At 35.0% G+C, this 22,092-nt stretch overlaps 1 protein-coding gene across 1 annotated transcript in view; it reads right to left on the bottom strand.

The window, feature by feature from the left end:
* Nucleotides 1-14,311: 14,311 nt before the first annotated feature.
* LOC110448848 (ATP-binding cassette sub-family A member 3-like) overlaps nt 14,312-22,092 on the bottom strand; it is a 28,317-nt gene continuing 20,536 nt past the window's right edge. Inside the window, exons 16-19 of the mRNA XM_021495319.1 lie at nt 21,274-21,779; nt 20,308-20,495; nt 18,517-18,687; nt 14,312-18,382 (exon numbers count right to left, since the gene is read on the bottom strand). Coding sequence (XP_021350994.1) covers nt 17,953-18,382; nt 18,517-18,687; nt 20,308-20,495; nt 21,274-21,779 — 1,295 coding nt within the window. The 3' untranslated portion in view covers nt 14,312-17,952. The remainder of the gene's footprint in view (nt 18,383-18,516; nt 18,688-20,307; nt 20,496-21,273; nt 21,780-22,092) is intronic.

Below are 22,092 nucleotides of genomic sequence, written 5' to 3'. Positions count from 1 at the left end.
GTGGTAAAATTTAAGGATAAGCTTACATATGTAAATGTAGTTTTAAATTTAGATACCATTCGTTATAATTGATGTTTCCTGGATACATCAATTTAAAATTACATTTACATATGTAAGCTTATCCTTAAATTTTATATGAGGGAGCGGAGCCCAATCGTGAAAGATATTCACGATTCAACTTATTAATTCATCGACCAATACGTGGGGTAACTCTGTGGTAACGGGAAGGTACCAGATATTCAAGGAAACAATCCATGGACGACCTTCATCGACCGACGAGTTAGATTGGTAGAGCTTTTTCTCAGAACTCAAGACAGAAATCGACGACCATAAGATACACAAAATGAAAGGAATGCCGAAGATGTTGAGGAAAAGGACGAAGTGAATTTCTATCGATTTACTTGTGGAATTCGAGAACAAAACTGTTTCATTCTTGTGAATTCAATTTGACATTCTTATGAAATTTGAAAACAAAAACTGTGATATTCTTATGGATTAATTGAACATTCTTATGGGATTTTATAACAATATCTGACTTTCTGGATTTATTTTGATCGCAGTATAGTATATGGGGCCTCGGTGCCCAAGTGGTAAGGCGTATGACATTCTGCTATCACTAGCCCTCCACCAATGGGTCGCGGGTTCGAGACCTACGTGAGGTAGTCGCCAGTTACTGGCCGTAGGTCGGTGGTTTTCTCCGGGAAATCCGCCTCACAGTGACCTGAGATTTTGTTACAGCTATATTTGGACCTAAACTAAGGTGTTCAGAGTAACTTTACATGTTTTGGGGGTTTAGATCGACTTTCGGTAAAAATGACCTTTTGAAAACCTCATATATGCGCGTACAATATATTCTCCTACCGCGGACATGAACTCCGTTTCCTCCTAATGTAATGCACACGCCATTTCAGGGATTCAAAGTTTTTCGCATTCAGCGCCTGCCACTTGTTTTGAATATTAATGATCGAAGTTAACGTCAGCAACGTGCCGAGACCAGTGGTGTGATTGGCTGGAATTCGAAGTGCATCCATTTCTCGCTAAACCAACCAACACTTCATATTTCAACACTGCGAAAAACTTTGAATCTCTGAAATGGCGTGTGTATTTGGAGGAAACTGAGTTCATGTCCACGGAAGGAGAATACATTTTACGTGCATATATGAGGTTTTCAAAAGAAAAATTATCCATCTTTCTATCGGTACTAAGCATTTTCCCGTAGATCAACTAGAAATGTTGTTTTTGATGCAAGAAAGTTATGGCATGGGGTCGACATTTCGACATCGAGAGCTTTCCGCCCTTCTCCTATATATGATCATTGGGGGTGTCATTTTTTATAGGAAATCGATCTAAACCCCTAAAACATGTAGAATTACTCTCAACACCTTTTATTATAGCTGTAACAAATTCTCAGGTCCCTGTGGTCCGGCCTCCTTAAATTACCATAGCTGTTAATGGGACGTAAAACACAAACAAACCAAAAGCAATATTGTGACATTCGTACTTTATAAATGTATTTATGCGTGATGCCAGAGTGACTATGGACTTGCCTGATTTTTGTTAACGTTACAGGGGTAATCCTATAGGGTATGAAATTTCCAACTATTGGAATACATGTACATTAACTTGCATTGTAATTGAAACAGCATGATTTGAATTCCGTACTGTCAACTGTTATCAGGGTTATGTATATTTCAGAAACTGTTGTTTTTATATAGAACGGAGATGAAGTTTGCAGTAAATATCTTTCGTGATATATCAGCGTTATACGAGATAGCTGCGATAACATATAGCTTTCTGACGACGAGAGATTTTTTTTTATATATTGCGCCGGCCGGGACAGAGGAGGCTTGTTTTTAATATTAGAACTAATTAAGTGCCCATGGAATTTTTAAAAAATAACGTGTATGGTACAGACGTTTCTTTGCGTTTGTTTTATCTATTAGTAGTCATGGACGGGTACTATATGTTATATCCATGATAAAATGTATAGAAGTGCCAAGAGTTCGTCTGCAATTTATATTATATATATCAAGCCGACTATATAACGCTCTTTGTCGGATACTTATTAAGTGTCCATACAATGACGTGAAGTTTTACAATCTATGTTTTCCTTTAGATTATTATAGGTAGGGTAAACTCATCGTAAGTCGGACATGATCGCGAGTCGGACACATTTTAAAAGGGATACAAGATCCGTTTCCTTGAATCCTGTACTCTATGCGAGTGATCTCCCTGCTCACATCCCTATATTCCGTCTTTGCGTATTGCAGAGTTATCTTCTCTTGAGAGCAGGGATTGATTGTTACGTCATTGGTTTGTGGGAGTAACGTCATCATTTTTTGAGAAAACGACGTCATTTTCTCACACAAACCAATGACGTAACAATCAACACCTGCTCACAAGAGAAGACAACTCTGCAATACGCAAAGACGAAATAGGTGGACGGCGCGATATTCTAGCTAACTGTGATATTTATGATATCTTATTTGTGACTTTTATTATTTTAGCTGTAGATTAATCTTTTGTATGGATGATGATTTATCATGGTGTTATTGTCAAACGGTAACGTCTTCAGGATAGCACGGACTAAGATCTAATTCCGTGAGGATAGTAAGTCATGGAGTGATCAATTTAATCTTGTTAGTGATTATTTTGGTGTATTACGATGTTATGTACTTAATTTGTTATTACGTGGTACTAATGAACTCTGCATTATGCACTCTTCTGCACATAATGTTTTACGAGAGAGGTACACTTACGTGATTCTAAATACGTGACAATACTTTCTTGTTTATATTGAACAGTAGAGCATTGTTCAATGCGTTAAAGGAGGTAGAAGTGTAGCGATCTTCATTACAATGTTCTACATTATCATGGTCATACCTTAAGTATGTAGGTAGCTGACCAGAGACGTATAATACATACGTCTCTGACTGATCCACACATGTACATGTTGACCTCACGTTATTATATAGGGTTTTCATTTGCCCATGTTTGCCCGACATTAACCGATTGGGGTTCATTACAACACAACTAATGGAACAACACAACTAATGGTACATTGACAGCCTCTTATCAAATTCACGCTATTGTAATGGAGTAGGTATTAATTGTCTGTCGCTCGGGTCAACGGTTCCGTTGCTACATAACTCTTGGATTTTATTGTGTGTCAGATTCAGATTTCAGATTGTTTTATTCCTTGCGTAACACACATCGGATAGTAGACATACAAATAGTACAGTATATTACAAATTTACAATGATACATGTATACAATAATATTCATTAATCGTGCAGTACTTCAAAATGACATATAATAAGAGACAGCATTTTACACTGCAATACACCAACATCGTAAGGTTCCGATACAGTGCAAGCATAACAATAGTGTAACTTTCAATGACGTACGTTACAGGTAATGATAACTGGATTAATATAGTTACATACATTGTATCGCACATATGTCACGAATAAATACTCTCTAGTAGAACAGTAAAAAAAAACAATAAAATACACTGCCATAGTGTAATAAATACGATGTTACACCTGACGTTAGTGACAGTGATATTACGATATAGAAAATACTCGTCGATGTTTCGAAGTTGTTAATTATGATTAATTTACCATATAATTTATATCACATAGGAAAGGAAATGAACGGGCACAATCACCTTTTTTTTTACACAATATACACATAATACAAATATCTTATCAAATATGGTATACTGAAATGAACATTTACAGGAAAAATGAGATAAAATATTATACAGTGTTATTACGACGTTTTAAACTTAAAAACAGGAATTTTCCTAATTTATTTAATTCCTTAATGTTTTGAGTAGTAAATAACTGTATCAATTTGAAAACACTTGGTCGTTTGTAATAAAAAGGCTTAATAAACTCGCGACTTAAGTCGTTATAAAAGTTACACTTTAATATAAAATGAAATTCGTCTTCAATATCATTAGAGTTACATAAGTTACAGAATCTTTGTTCTCTAGGAAGGTTTCTATATCTTCCCTGTTCAATATTTAAATTATGAGAGCTAAGTCTAAAGCGAGCTAAAGTCTTTTTATATGAATTATCAATTGGTTTTATTAAATATGATTGCAAAGAGAAATTGTCTATTAGATGTTGATAAAAGAATCCTTTCGGAGTTGTTTGGATATTAGTTAATATTTCCTGCCGGTAAAAGTCAAAAAGTCTTTGCTCAATGATTGTATAGATATTTCTATCATTTCTAACATTTTCCCCAAAGGTAAGTTAAACCTAATTTGTTAAGTTCTGTGCGGATATCAAGAATCCAATTATCATTTGACAAAATTCTTTCCTCGTAACATGTTTTTAAAATGCAATTATTCGAAGTTTTTAATTTTAACCAATATTTGAAAATTTTCAGTTTTCTACATACAGACAATGGTAATCTTCCTAACTCACAATAAACTAAATTATTACACGTACTCTTCTTGACTCCGAGTAGCCTTTTACAAAAATGTATGTGTCCCTACCTGTACTACACAAGGTCATCATTAGCACCTTATTGATTTTTTTACAAGCTGTTTACGTAGTGTCAATATTACAGTGTATCGTTGATTGGCCCAGTTGCCCGACTGGTCGGGTCTTGTTATAAACGAGTTATCTTATTGTTGTGACAGTAATTAATGATGTGAGCCAAATTGGTATCAATTAAAGTGTTAAAAAAATACTGATCTTCTGAAATAACTATTATTACCTCTTAGTGTTGTTATGTACGGCGATTATAAGGAAAAAGGCAAAGAAGATAAACCTTGGTTCAATGAAATTTGCAAACTTCGCTATATGGAATATAAAAATGCTTTATTTACATTCAATTCATGTAAGAACAAAGAAAATCATGATGCACTTGTTTTGAAAAAACGCAGTTATAAGAAAATGGAACTTAAGTTGAAGAGGCAGTACAAAACACATCAAGGTGACATGTTGAACTTCATGAGAAAATATAATCCAAAACATTTTTATAGATATTTTAATAGCAGAAAGAATAATGTGAAGTCTTCACTTGATGAACATGATTTTTATCTACATTTTAGTAATTTGTCATCCAAGAAACCTCGTGAAAATGAGGCTGTAACCGAGGTTTTGAGAAATTATGATGCCACTAATGATATACCTCAAGCTATGTTTTATTAACTGGACATTGACATTTCTAAAGAAGAAGTTAATAAAGTAATCAATAACTTAAGCACAGATAAAACATGTGGCCATGATTTGTTAATCAATGAGTTTTTTTTTATCAAAGGTAAAGAGGTTTTATTACCTTGTCTTGTCAAATTATTTAATAAAATTTTCAAATCTGGTAACTATCCTTCCATATGGTCAATAGGTAATATTATTCCACTATTTAAAAAGGGGGATAAGAATGACACAAATAAGTATAGAGGAATTACTCTAGTTAGTTTTTAGTCAAAATATTTACAGCAACCTTAAATAATCGACTTATGGAATTTGATACCGCTTATTCTAAAATAAGTGACGCTCAATTTGGCTTCAGAAAACATATGTAAACCATAGATGCTGTGTTTGTCTTGCAATCGTTAATTAATAGAACTTTAAAGAAGAATAAGAAGCTTTATTGTTGTTTCATAGTTTATAAGAAAGCTTTCGATTTTGTTAACAGACAGAATTTGTGGTTTAAACTAATTAAGGAAGGAGTAGAAGGTAAATTGTTAAATATGATACGTTCTTTATATAATGATGTAAAATGTTGTGTTAAATTCAACAATTCAGTGTCTAATTTCTTCGAATGCAGAAATGGTTTGTTCCAAGGCGAAATATTGTCACCGATTTTATTTTCTCTTTATGTGAATGATTGTGAGATGCATTTTTAACTGATAACTGTCCTTCTATAGAACTCCAAACTATTAACTTATTTCTTCTAATGTACGCAGATGATATGGTTTTGTCAGCTGAATCGGCAGAGGGATTGCAAAAAATGTTAGACACACTATTACAATACACTAAGAAATGGAATCTAACTGTTAATGTTGAAAAAACTAGTTAAAATTTTTAGGAATGGTGGTAAGTTGAAGGAGAAAGAAAAATGGTTTTATGGTGGTAATGTTTTAGAAAATGTTGATAGTTTTAGCTACCTTGGAATTCTAATGAAATTCAATGGTAAATTTAGTATTACACAAGAGAAATTAGCGGAACAAGGTAGGAAAGCACTATATGCTGTATCCAATGTTTTTAAAAGGAAATATTTCAATATTGAAACCCAACTTAGCGTTTTTGATACTTTTGTGTGCAGTGTCCTAAGCTATGGAGCTAAAATGTGGGGCTTTCACAAAGCTCCAGATATTGAGAAAGTGAATTTGAATTTTTGTAAACGAATTTTGGGAATTAAGAAATGCACACCTAATGTAATGATTTATCAAGAATTAGGGAGACTACCTTTACAAATGATAAGGAAATTTAGAATTTTCAAATATTGGCTCAAACTTAGAATTTCGGACAATTGCATTTTAAAGGCTTGTTACGATGAGATGATTGAAAAGGGCAGCGACTGGACAAATAACATAAGAAATGAATTATATAGGTTAGGTTTGTGATATTTATGGCTGACAGAAGGAAATGAAGGTCAAATTCTGAATATCATTAAATGTAGAATGCATGACATTTTTCAACAGGAGTGTCTAGATTTAATTAATTCATCTGCTAAGTGTTCTCTTTATAAATGGATATGTGGTATTTTTTGTCTTAAACAGTATTTAATTAAACCTATTGGATGACAAAATATAAAACAAATTGCTAAAATTCGGTTGTCATCGCATACGTTAATTTTTTTTTATTTATATTTTTATTCAGTTTTTCAAAGCACATACACATGACAATATTTGGGAGACTATAACATACTTCACAGTACTCTCATCCTAAACATTCCATACAAATTTCATGTTAACCATACTCATTTCATGTTAACCATACACATTTCATGTTAACCATACTCATTTCATATACCCAGTTTTCTAAGCATTGGGTCTGTAGAAAAATTAATCTGACTTACTGATCGTGTGTACTATCATGATCATAACAGAGCATGCTAATTTATGACATATTTATTTCAAACATTTCATATATACTCATACAAACCATAGATACCATAAATCTGCATGGAACATGTATATCAAATATTTCATACACCTGTAAAGAACAGTTATATAAAAAAAATCATACACATCATACATCCGTATAGAAACACTTATATTAAACATTTCATTCACACCATACAACTGTATGTAACATTCATATTAAACATTTCATACACACCCTGCATTTGTGTAGAAACATTCACACAACAGTATGGAACATTTCTCTTAAATATTTCATACATGCCATACATCTGTATAGAAACATTCATATCAAACATTTCATACACACCATACATATGTATAGAAACATTCTTATTAAACATTTCATAAACACCATACATCCTTATAGAAACATTCATATCAAACATTTCATACACACCATACAACTGTATGTAACATTCATATTAAACATTTTATACACACCATGCATTTCTGCAGAAACATTCATACAACAGTATAGAACATTTATCTTAAATATTTCATACATGCCATACATCTGTATAGAAACATTCATATCAAACATTTCATACACTCCATACATTTGTATAGAAACATTCTTATTAAACATTTCATATACACCATACATCTGTATAGAAACATTCATAATTAAACATTTCATATACACCATACATCTGTAAAGAAACATTCATAATTTAACATTTCATATACACCAGTTCTGTACAAAATATTCATCTCTATACATGATGTACATTTAAAAAAAATGTATATGAATAGTTCTCACACTATCATTCAATATATTATACACAAGCAACTACCTTAGTATGATAGTATATATGTATTAGCGCATATGTTATCAATCTATCCAAGATGTCATTTCAAAACATTGGAATAAACACTAATCCTATTAGTCATGTGTTGTGGTTTTATTGAAAGAAAGAAATAGAGACAGACAGATAATTACTGGAAAAACAAAGACAGACAAAACAAAAGTAGACATGTGCACAGAGGCAAAGACAAACAAGACACAGGCAAGAACTGCCAGATAGACAGACATACAAAGACAGACACACAGACATACGCACAAAGACAATCGACACAGAGACAAGGACGACAGATTTGAGAGAGACAGGCCTTCCAAAAATCAAAAAGTTGAAATTAAATCATCGACAATTGTTTTATTGGCAACATTTGCTCAAAGATAGTAATATCTATTCAAAACAAGTATAAAACTGTCAGAGTTCAAGAGTCCATTAATCGATATGAATGGGTCTAGATATAGAAATCATTTCAATTTAAGTTTAAAGAAATAAAACTTTTTTTTCCATTTTCCCCACTCTCTGTTAAAACTTTCAAGAGAAGCAACACCTTTAGCGGTTGCTATGTATTTTTTGACGTTGTGGTGGTCTTTCAATAAATTGATAAGAGAATTTATGTTAAATGTGGTTTCAAGACATCTGTTTTTGTAATGTAATGTTTAATGATGATGTTAATTTCATTATCAATTTTACTGAACTCATTTCTAATTGACCAGAACCCAAAAATAAATCATTCTTTATTAATAGTAAAAGGAATCAAAAGTGCGTCTAAGAGTATTTCCAAGCTCTGCAGTAAATTTTGAACTTTTTGACATTCCCAAAATATGTGAGTTATGGTTTCTGACTCTGATTTACAAAAGGTACAAAGTGGACTTACAACTATGTTTGCCTTAAAAAGTAGTGAATTTTAAAATATTATGTAAAATTCTAAACTGAAACCGCTAAAGTTTTGAATCGTTTGTTATTTTGAAAGGTTGAGAAAAAATATTTGCCCAATTAGAATTATCAAAGTCAAATTGATCTGCCCATTTTTTCCTGCCTGTTGGAATTTCATCATTCTTTGATAAGATTTTATATAAATATTTTGTTCCTGGAGTCTTATCAAAAAAATGGTTCTATGTTTAAAGGAATGAAAGGAAGTAGAAGTTTTATATCCTGAATCCTTTGTGTATCAATAATTTATTTAACAGATTTGACAAGACCATGAAAGTGAAGAAAGTTTGTAAATATATATTATATTTCTGTGTACATTCATGGTAGGAATAGAAAGTAACAGGATTTGTATTTTTCAACATATCATTTATCACTCTAACACCCTTAGCATACCAGTTATTGTAAAATTCAGAGTTTCCACCAATAGTTATATGTGGGTTATGCCATAAGGGGGTTTTCAGAATAGAGAGTTGTCTGCCCTTTGGTAAATCAAAATTTAATAATCTTTCCCAAGCTTTGAAAACATCACACCAAAACATATTTTTGCATGTCCTATGATACATACGTAGGTAATTATTTCCATAATTCATAATAACATCAACATTAATAATATTCATAAGTATAACTTGCCACTTTTTAGAACATGTACTTTGAAAAAATCTCTTTAACCATCCTAGTTTTAGAGCATCTATAAAAGACTTGGTGTTGACCATTTTCCGACCCCCTTCAAAATAATCTTTAGTTATAACATTTCTTTTCACTTTGTCTGTTTTGCCATTCCAAAGAAAGTTATATATAACAGTATTTAACTTATTAATAAAAGTAATGCTTGGGTTGGGTAGTGAAATGAACAAGTGATCAAATTGTGAAATCAATAATGATGTAATCACATGTATTTTCCCAATAGGAGTTAATCGTCTTCTACTCCATGACTTAACTAGAGATTTAAGTTTAATCGATGTTTTGTCAAAGTTTAATTTAGGTATTTCATGTAAATTAACGCTAAAGTCTATCCCCAAAAGTGTAAAATCCCTACCCCATTGTAAACCTAATTCTGGTAAAAAAAGGGTCATCGCTGTATTTCTTACTCCCTATCCATATTACCTGAGTTTTGTTAGTATTGATTTTTAAACCAGAAATATGAGCAAATAAATTCAGTTCCAAAATTGATTCCCGTAAAGATTTTTCTGACCCGTCAAGTATCAGCGAAGTATCATCTGCATACTAAGAGAGAAGAATAGGAAAGTTATTAACATTTATACCTGTTATGTTGAATATTGAAACGGGTAGATTTTATGGTTTAGAGAGAAAAGATAGAATTGTATATATTGTAACACTGGTGATATTGAAGACGAATATCATTTTATTATTAGATGTAGTCATTATACAGATTTAAGAAACCGTTTCATTAAAAAATATTATCATAAAAAACCTAGTATGGCAATTCTTTTAGATTTGATGACAACAAGGAATAATAAAGAACTTATTAATTTAGCCAAATATCTGAACTAATGTCAAAAAAGGAGATGCAATACTGTTTAAGATTAAAGGAATCACTCTCTACACTTTCTCTGTGATTTTATCGTATATGCATGGTCGGAAGTTTGTATTCTATGTACTCTTATATATATGTATATATGTACTGTATAATTTGCACTGTATATATGGACTGTACTGATAAACCGCAAGGTTTAAGGTAATAAAGAATGAATGAATGAATGTTATGTCAATAGATCACGTAAGTTCAGCTTGCCCGTTTCGCTCGACAGGAATAGTATAGTCGCGTACCACCCGTACACAGCTCGTCGCCGTCGCCGTAAGTCCTCTGTAAGCGTCCACGTAGAGTTGGACAACCTCAACAATACCCAAGTAATTTTAAAGATAGAATATATGGGCAATCAAGCAATACACAAATCAACACAGTCTCAGTGTTTAACTTTATTATATAAGAACGGTAACATCGAGTGCATGTATACAAGTTACAATATATTCACACATAATCCAGCATAGCGCACACGCATTACTCAGGCAACAGACGATCCAGCTCTAGTAATCTCCGTGACGTAAAATCCTCGATGTCCGAATGTGAACTCTCGCCAATTGCATCACGCCGAGTGCCCCTTGGTTTCGACTTTCGAGTGGCGATAAAGTCCAAGAGGTTTGTTTTATAGATTAGTGTGTGGGCTCTGGAACGCTCTGGCGTACGTTTTGTACCTGGATTTATTTCCAGTTTCCCTCAAGGGGGTCTGTATATTTCCCCGATACCGTTTGTTTTTACCCGATCCTTCGTTTCCTACTTAATCATTTTACCGTGATCATCATATTTCATGGGTTTCTTCTTTGATTCGACCCGACCAAGTCCCTCCGGTCCGGTCGACTGTCGTTTTAATCCCTCCTACCGAAAGTCTTCCGTCGTCCATTTCTTTTATATCCGGGATATCTCCTCGGCGTATATTGTCCATATTCCGTCTGTTTCCTTATGAGTCAACTCCCAAAACAGGCCTTACGCCTGGTTTCGCTTCCTTCCTTAATTTCCTCTCTCTAACACGGAGACATTCCTCCTGCATCACATTAGTAATCGCTTCATTCATATTATATGGTTTGGTCCTCTTCACCGCGAAGCGATGTTCCTCTGATTCACTACGTTTATCTCAAAGTGCCTGTAATAGATGTTCCTCCGCTTATCCAGGTTTGTCCTGATAATCCCACCGGTAGAAATCTTCTATGGCTTGACCAAATTCCCTGAGCGATTCTTCATTTTGCCGTCGTCGTCACTTTTCTTCTGTCACATATTCCTTCAAGGCGGCGTGTCTGAATCTTTCCTCAAGTTTTTCTGCCAAACAAGTACTTCTTCTTATAAACCAGGGAAGAACATGGGCATAACATAGCATTCGTCTTTTCCTCATCAGAGTCTAGTTGTGCAGTACAGCCATATTTTCACAGTATTCTAAAAATTCGGACCAGGTATCGGAATTCTGGCCTGTAAAAGTTCTCCTTACCGGACACTCTGGTTTCGTGTACTACTAGTGTACAAAGGTTCCGATCGCGACCGCAGAGCGTTCCCCGCCCCATCTTCGTCAGCATACGGCACAACAGAATGTCCAGCCATTCCTCTATAGACGATTACTGGCCTTGATGATCGTTATCGCCGTTTATATGATGTTAATCGTCAATCTCCTCATTTGTAAGGAAATTAGGGCTAATAAGCACAAGCACACACATAATTAACCAATGTGTCCTCTTCGCATAGAATGTCTGTATGGTGCCTGTACAATATAAGTGAAGCTCCAATACACCAGCACAATAGATAGTCCTAATATTAGGACCACTAGAAAGGACACGCACATGAACACGTCGAATGTTCGTCATCTTCACCCAAATCTTGCCAGCTCCTTTTTAGGGGAGTTTTGGTCGCGAGATATTTCCGCTCCCAGGGTCTGCTGGTGTTACGTGAATTTAACAAATTCTGAATCCATCAAAGACTCCTGGTTGTGAAAGTTTTAGTATTGTTTCATATGCCTTAAATACGAGTAGTTAGTACCCCAATTTGATCACATCGCTACCACCAATTGTCGCGTACAGCTCGTCGCCGTCGTCGGAAGCCCTTTGTAATCGTCCGCGTGGTGTCGAAAACAATCAATAATACCCAAATAATTTTAAAGATAGAATGGACAGTCGAGCAGCACACAAATCAACACAGTCTCTGAGTTTTTCACTTTATTAGAGGAGGCACGGTAGTCTAGTGGTAGGACACCGGGCTCGTGACCGAAGGGTCTATGCATGTAAGTAAAAAAGTTTAAAAAGCCAAACCATAACTTGATGCTGTTTCTATTGACTATCCTTTGTATTTCTAACGATGAGATCCTGCAGGCTTATTGTTAGTAATCTACTGGGTTTATTTTCTAGGGGCCCTAGGCACGGTAGTCTAGTGGTAGAACGCCGGCTCGTGACAAGGTTTGCTGGTTCGATTCACGTCACGGCACTTTGTTGTATCTTTGAGCAAGATACTTTACTCTGCTTGTTCCAGTCTACTCAGTTGTAAATGAGTACGTGGTTGGGCAGTGCTAGAATTGTTTGAATGCTAGCTGTTAGCGCCGAAATGGCAGCTCCGGCTGTTTGCTCCCCAGGGAGTTGAGAAAGGTATTGGCTGGTTGGAAAGGCCCTATAACCACGGATAATAAATTGTGAACCGCTTTGAGACAACCTACGAACTAGGTTGTGATAGAGCGGTAACAACGGTAACATCGAGTACATGTATATAAGTTGCAATCTATTCACACAAAATCCAGCATAGCGCACACGCAGCACCCAGGCAACAGATGATCCAGCTCTCGTAATCTCAGTGGCGGGAAAATCCTCTCTCTCTCCCAGTCTGAACTTTCTGCAACTCTCTTACTTATTCCGTATATACTTTTAACCCAGTCGGGCGAAACGGACAAGCTGAGCTTACGTGACATATTGACATAAGACCCAGCATGGCTGGTAGCTTCCCGATTGTCGAAAAGTTAAGATAGGAAAGCGTGTTAAGTGTTTATGTGTGACGCTCTGATGACTTACCCGGTAAGTTTTGTATGAGGCTTCATGGATGGTGCTATGCCACTTACGCAATATATCCTCTAGACATTTTTGGATATTCCTTTTATATCTGGGATGATCAACGTTTTTTTTTTTATTTTGTTCCGATCCTGGATTGGCCTTTTTGTATGATGCATGCATGGTCATTATCTGCCATATGTCTGCGATATTCGGAAAAATGATGCGTCACTGCCTATTTGCCGAACTAAAATATCAGTTGTATATCTATTCAGGACTATACTTAAAGACAGTCTAGGTATAGTTCTCAATATAATTATTTTTTGTTGTTCATACCTCTTTCTCCGTGTTGCTCTTTTTCGTCCGTATTTGCCGCTGTCGGTGCGTTGAATCTCCGCTACCAGTTTTCCGATAGACCATCCTTCTATGATACATGTACCTAGGAGATGTTGAAGGGTAGAACAATTTTCCGATTTTTTTTCCTGAGGAATTGAAAAGAGAATTTCCGTCTGTCTGCTTTTATTCTCATTCGTGACTTGAAAAGTAATCTTACCGAAACGTTGATAAATTTGGCGTTGTATTATTCAATCAGGATTCAGATCTTCTCTGAATTTTATATTCTATGGAGGCCTATAGTCATCTTCCCGTCCCTGCTTTATACATTGACAAGGTTTGAATTGATATCGTCGATACTGAAACTACCACTTGGTGTATACTTCGACTTTTCTATCATTGTTAAATATGCGTATGAGTATTTTGCTCTACTTGACATTCTTTTTTATTATCAATAAATCGTTATCTATACAGTTGTATATTTATCATTACTTCATACGGTAATTCTCTCCTGTGTTCATTCTGAGGATACCCAATACCAGCCTTATTTACTAAAATGTAAAGTTTCCACGAAAACAAGGTTTTTTTCAATAAATTATTTATTAACAGAAACACATTGTAAGTATCACAAAACAATAACATTTAGAACGATATAAATAAAATTTCAAACAAATAAATCTCTAATATCTAACAATCCACAACTCGACAAACATTAGACCATGATGGCTGTACGCAAAATCCAGTACAGCTTACTACCTCCCGATAAACTGCATAAAATACACTTTAGAAATACAGATTTTACACTTAATCTTAATAAAAGCTCTATAAATAAATAAAAACTCGAATGTTTATATATATGAAGTTCAAAGTATTATTTTATCTAATGTCTTTGAATAATACAAAAGAATGTGCCAGCCATGAGTGACCAAGAGTCGAGTCAAGAGTCAAGTAATTGTATATAACGTCGCAAAAAGGAAAACCACGTGACAACATTAGCACCGTAGATTCTTGCGACAAACATACATATAAATGAAAAATAAAACAAACATTATCAAAGCATACAACAGTTAATATATATGCACAATACTATTATGCATTTCAGATCACTGCTATATAAAACACGTGGTATTAAAGGAAAAACAAGTTATGTTAAATTAGTAAAATGCACTGTGAATGGGGAAAATGTACATATCACATGTTGATACCCAAAGGGGACAACTCATTCTCCCCAGCACATGAGCAGACTTGGCCAGATTATCCGGCAAACGACTTGTAATTTCAGCCAACCGAAGATCATTTGGCAAGCTGTTCCACACCCGAGATGCCTAAAAAAGAACTGATCTTTTAACCATGAGTGGAAGTGTTGCCCTTTGAAATCTTGACTAGTTGTCATTTGTTAATAAATTGAAGAAATGCACACACACATAACACACTGTTCTATCCCCGAACTTACACAGGATATACTGTAAATACTACACTTGGTATTTGGACGGCAGCAATGTGTAGACTATCGCAGATCAGGGCATCACCGTGACATTTAGATGGTAGCTATATTATCGCAGATAGGTGCACCACCGTAGTACTTCGAAGGTATCCAAATTATTGCAGATAGGGACACCTATGTGTTATTTAATGGTAGTTTTTTAATCGCAGATAAAGGCATCGTCGTAGAATTTAGATACGTGACTAGCTATATTATTGCAGATTAGGGTACAACTTTGATATTAAGATGATAGCTATGAAGAGCATAACGGTGAAATTTAGATAAAACTCAAGACTATACCTACATAAAGATGGTATTTGGTGAAAATAAATTATGATTTTGTTTTATGAAAGGGACGGAGGACAGTTTTGGAGGACATTGAGTATGGGTTATCGACAATTGAATGGAGGACAGCAGCTGTATGTCTATCATCTTCCAAATATACCATTAAACCGTCCTTTCTAAGGAACCAGTTTTCGAAGTGGCAAAGGATGATGATGAAGGTATGAAAAGGAGACATAAGGGCATATCCCCATTTCCCTTCGAAGTATTATTTTTCTTTGCTCTGACGCATTTGATCTTACATGGATATATGTTAAGTTTAGACCTGCTCTGAAAAAAACACACGTGCTCACTATGATCAGTGGTAAATCATTTTTGTTTTCATCGAAAAGATATATTTTCAGCAACAGAATGTGGCTTAGTTTGATAGTGTTGGTCAGTTTACGATCTATTGTGACATTTGCACCATTCAGTTCAACTGTAGTGGCAAGACGTTTCGTAAATTCAATCAAATACAAATCTGTTGGCATTGGTCGTTATACATAGGTGTTATGTTAGTTTTAATGCTAAATTGAGAGATCATGTTCAAATCCGTTCTACAAAAAGTAAAATGCATTAAAATGATTGAAGTTTTCTTCAAAATAAAACACCATAAAAATAATCATATTATAGCAACTTAATTAAACATAATAATGACATGATTAAATTGATTTAAATTTCACAGCAATCTTCTTGCAAAAAAGACATAAAACCGATTGCAGGAATTGTTATGGGACTACCTATATCTGCCCGTACAGGACCTGTCTATGTTACAAGATAAACATAAAGTTCATTTGTTGTACAAATTGCACAATAATAACTCCTATATATATGAATAAAATAATAGATATGTAAGATCTACCGCTAGGCCTTTCTGCCTACTAGGGCTTCATCAGGACGGACTGTTTATATGTATATGTTCCCTCCTTACCCAATACGTGATAATAATGATAAGTATGATAAAATCATACTTATGCATTTAAACTTTTATATCAGCTAAGTTAATTGGACGGAATAATATAACAGAAAATCAGAAGTTTGCCCTTCATGTCAAATATTTAAAAAAAAAACATCGATATTCTGTAAACCTCTCTTTCTCTTTTCATATCTATCTTTATTGTCGCGATCATAATTTTCATGTCGGCTTAATAATACTTTAAACAATAAGTAAAGTAAATACATGTAAATAAACCATAAGTATAGATTATAAGGAAAACTCTTTGTAAATGTCCCAGTCCATATACCTACGGTTCTAAAAAGAACAATACGAGAAATATCACAGGTATTTCAAGCTGGTGTGTATGACACCAATCATCACAGTTGATAATAAGTAAAAATATAGACTTTATAAAGTATTATGCCCATAACAAAATACAGTAACAGACGAGTCTTGCTGTCATAGCGATTCTGCAACATACTGAGATAATATGAACTTCACGTGATGCAGTTTCTAATTCGAGGCTTAATTAGAACGCACGATGTAATACTGTACAAATACAGGAAAACGTTAAAAGTATTCATGACCATAAAACAGGCTGACTGCATTAAACGGGATCTACGTGTGTTAAAAACACATGTGGTGTGCGTCTATCCTATCGTGTAATGGTAAACGATTGACACTTACAAAACGAAAGTCATGTTTCAATTAAAAAGGGCTTCATAAGAAAATAAGCAGTTTGGTATTTAAAGGGAAAATAATACTGGTGACGAAATGTTACAACTGGAAAGCGACTACAATTTCCGGTCTGTGCAAGCTAAATAGTCACACACAAATCTTACTTATTTCATGTTTCGTGAAAAATAATTGTTGGTTAACCATTCATCATAATATTTCCATTCCATTTAGCTCACACTTCAAACTAAAACAAACAATTAACTATTAAGCGTCAATAAATATTGATTGTTCCCGTTGTCAAACAGGAAGTAAAAACATGTAGTTTATGATCTTGTAGCTGTTGAATCTCATATCAATTTCAACTGTCAGCGACCACCGTCTGTATGGGCACCACAAAATATCGCAGAAACGCGGGGAAAATTGATCCAGGTAAAATTGTTAACAAAGAACATCATTTTCTAGCAATAGAATACTGATAACGACAAGAGCAGTAACATCATGCTGGATAACTGTTTCTAGTTTGATAGTACTACCATCGTCTTTATCAGTACTTATCATAGAAATAGTATCACATGTGTAACATACATGTCCTGTAGTACACATCTACACTTGACAAATGTCACTTTAAAAGTTAAACATTGATACGCCTCAGCAGCCATTACAAGTTTTCCACGTGCACACATTCATACTTTCTACAGGTACCTGAATCCCTCCTACACTTATAAATGTTTCCGAACAAAGTATCTGACAACACGCCACAATCGTGTAAATAAGACGCCACAATCATGTAAATAAGTCATGTTTGTTTAAATCTATACATAGAGTCTTCTACTTAACAAAAACGTATTCCACAACATCGAATCATTCTGCCGCTGTTTGACGGTGTTGACTGGTTCCTAGTGAATCCGAGGAACACCTGCTCAAGTGTAGTCTGGTTCACAGAATAGTCTTCAATGTCGAACTGGTCCTTCACCTGTTCCATAGCTTCAAACACTCTAGCCAACGGGATGTTAGCGTCTGGAATTTGAAAATGTAAGTAGCCTTGGTGATTCCCGAACACTTCTGCTTTGGGGAACGTTTCCATAACGTAGTTTTTGATGGGGTCAGAGGGTACCACTTCTCCTGCACTTCCGCTTATCCGTATTATCAACGTGTAACCCTGTCCAAACTTGTTCTTGAGGTGCTGTGGACTTCCCAGACAGACAAATTTCCCATTGACCATGATGACAATCTTGGTACAAAGTGCATCACATTCCTCCATACTGAAATTAATGAAATGGTTTTATGATATTCAGTTATAATTGTTGTAGAAAATCATCCGATTGACATTTTACACGCAAAGCGCTATATATATGTACAAATAATATGTAAAGATAAAATTTTATATAAGTATTACCTATGTGACGTCATCACTAGCGTCCTTCCACTTGCTCTGACATCAGAGAGCACATTCCAGAGCTTTCGTCGAGCGCCAGGATCCATTCCTGTCGTGGGCTCATCCAGAAATACAAATGGCGGATCTCCGATCAAAGCGATGGCTGTACTCAACTTCCTTTTATTTCCCCCGCTGTAAGTGATCAAGAGACACTTTACACCAACAGTATAACTTTACAGGACATTACACTCGAAAGATATTTTTGGTAGAGGGGGATGATCTTCAAATAAAAGTGCACAAATACTTTTTACAACCTAAAATGTCACTATCTTAATTCATCAATGTAACGTCTTCAAGTTTGTTATATTTCAAAGAAGTAACCCTATATTCACTGTTCGATTAAGGAGTTTGGTCATATAATGGAACCCGGCGGCCAACATTACCGTATTTATTTGACAAAAAGTGAAAACAGAAAGAAGTTTGAATGACGAATGAAGTGAACATATAAAACTTCAATTTGAAGTGTATCAGACTTTGAAATTATATGCATCTCGATAATATTTTGACAGCTGACTGCATTCCCTCGTTGCTTGGTGAGTTGTTTTCAGTTGTAGTTGACCATACTACCGATCGTCTGCTCATTAGTGCTCTTCGCCTGGCAAAGGAAGCACGTTACGAAAGCTCGCAATTTGTTTTGTTTTAATTCTGTTTGTGTAAAAAACAAATTTATAATCGCATATGTGTTAAATGCATAGACATGTTTATTAGCAGACTATGCCATTAGATATTTAAAAATCCCGTGTAGAATAAAACTTGACACGTAACCCAAAGTTATATGTGTTTAAGGCATTGACATATTTTATTAGCAGATATTAAACAGATATGTCATTATATATTTCAAAATACCGTGTAGAATGAAACCTGGCATAAAAACCTACTGTTATATGACTTAATTGCACAGAGTCAAAAAACCTCAAAAAAACAAAAACATGTAAACATGACAGTTTTTTATCGTACCTGTACACGTGAGTATTTATCGTACCTCTAAACGTGAGTTTTCAACGTACCTGTTATCACGAGAGTTTTAACGTTCCTGTAAACGTGAGTATTTACCGTACCTGTAAACAGGAGTTTTCAACGTACCTGTTACCATGGGCGTTTTAACGTACCTGTAATCGTGAATTGTTTACGGACCTGTAATCACGAGAGTTTTTAACGTGCCTGTAGTCACGAGAATTTTTATCGTATCTGTAATCATGAGAGTGTTTATCGTACCTGTAATCATGAGAGCGTTTATCTTACCTGTAATCATTAGAGTGTTTATCATTACTGTAAACATGAGAGTGTTTATCGTACCTGTAATCATGAGAGTGTTTATCGTTACTGTAATCATGAGAGCGTTTATCGTACCTGTAATCATGAGAGTGTTTATCGTACCTGTAATCATGAGAGTGTTTATCGTTACTGTAATCATGAGAGTGTTTATCGTACCTGTAATCACGAGAATGTTTATCGTCACTGTAATCATGAGAGTGTTTATCGTTACTGTAATCATGAAAGTGTTTATCTTACCTGTAATCATGAGAGTGTTTATCGTTACTGTAATCATGAGAGTGTTTATCGTACCTGTAATTATGAGAGTGTTTATCGTACCTGTAATCATGAGAGTGTTTATCGTACCTGTAATCACGAGAATGTTTATCGTCACTGTAATCATGAGAGTTTTTATCGTACCTGTAATCATGATTGTTAATCGTACCTGTAAAAAAGATATTTCAAACGTACATGTAATCATGAGAGTTTTTATCGTACCTGTAAACTTCACAGCTTTTATCTGCGTGCTTCCTAAGCATCATTGTATCGATCAGATCATTGACGGTAGTCTTGATTTGTTCTTCTGGAACCCCTCGGAGTCTAGCGTACATGGTCAGCGTCTCTCGACCAGTCATCTGGTCAATCAGGGCATCAAACTGCGGACAATAGCCGAGATTCTGCTGAACCTGTAAAATTAAAGTAAAATATTTGTCAATAGTTGAATATGCGATATGAAAAGTTTTCCTATCCTTCTACTGTCTTTTTGAGGTTTTGTCCATCTGTAATTTGTATATTGTATTATCTTTTAAAATCGTTTCATATTCTTTTCTTGTCACGTTTGCGCTAGGGAACCCATTACGTCAGTAGGCTGTTGTGGTGTGTTTAGAATGAATGCAGCTGTTCGAAAGAACAAGAGTTTATGCCAATAAAAGCAGTTTCACGTTTGTCCTTCCGTTTCGCTTGATTGATTTCGATATCTTATGGCAACGTTTATTGAGCCTTACAACCTTTTATAAATAATACAAACACTTATCCCATAGAGACAAAACTGTTTTGGGGTTTACTACCCCGATCCTTTTAACGTTTACGTTTTACCTTTATCTTGTTCTACATTGTTTTTTACTTAACAAATCAGCATCACATCACATATTGACATAATCTTTTTAAATCACTATAACATCCTGTAGGAAATCCGCCATTATTTCATGGTTGGTTTATTTTATTTTGTTACGTCCTTAGGCTATTTAAAGACGTGTCTCCTTATTTGTAAAATCTGCGTGCTTGTGTGTATAGTGTATTTGTGTTGGAGGCAGGGTATGTTGATGTATTGCCTCCTTACAATAACGCGTATCTGATGCCGACTTTAGAGTGCTATCTTACTGAAATACTATCCCGAAGACACTCAGCACAGCATTTCATTATTTCTTGAAGATTAGGATAGCACACTTTGTATTAAAGACTTACCTGGTTCAAATGTTGTTTAACATCATACTTGTTGAGATACGCGTTACCGTTGCTTACAAACACATCACCAGTCATCATCTTAAAAGTGGTGGTCTTCCCTGCGCCATTTTGTCCTAGCAAACCGAAACACTCCTGGGTTCCCACACCCACACTGATGCCCTTTACAGCCCGTAAGCTGCCGTATGTCTTCGCTATATTGTCTATGATAAGGGCGTCGGTTTCCATGAGTGTTTCCAAGGGTGTGTCGCGGATCCTCTTTCGTTCCTCCATAACATCACTATCCTCCGGATCGCTGCCGTCAATTAGCTCTTCCTCGTTCGGATTGACCACATTTGACCGATTTGAAACAAAGTAAGCCAGTCGGTTGATAACGCCATATTCTATCATGAGCACGATAGTTATAAAAAGACAAGTCTGAAGCAGCATGAAGATGATGTAACGGAGGATGCCCGGAGACTTCCAAGCAAAGTAGTCGGTAGTGAATTCGTAACAAGTGCTCGTGCATCCTGCAAAATAAACCACATTTTAATGCAAGTACTATCTTAAGCGTAAGTTAAACAGAAATGTGGCAAATAACTGTTCTGGTCGAAGGCATATGTAAGACAATAACACCAAGCGCTAGAGCACATTATGATGTTTACATACTTCTTACTCTGACTATGTTTCTTGTCGAAAGGATAAATATTTACAATAAAAGAACACAATGTTTGAACTCTCGTAGTCAACCTCGTTCTCAAGCGAATAGTTACATAACAATATGAACTATGGATGCGTCTGGCTGATCCTAAGCATTGTTACCTACCATACAATGTTTTACTT

Source organism: Mizuhopecten yessoensis, unplaced genomic scaffold (assembly GCF_002113885.1).
Source record: "Mizuhopecten yessoensis strain PY_sf001 unplaced genomic scaffold, ASM211388v2 scaffold4359, whole genome shotgun sequence".
Classification (NCBI taxonomy): Eukaryota; Metazoa; Mollusca; class Bivalvia; order Pectinida; family Pectinidae; genus Mizuhopecten; species Mizuhopecten yessoensis.
The sequence above is the reverse complement of the archived record's forward strand: the minus strand, read 5'-3'. Positions and strand labels throughout refer to the sequence as shown.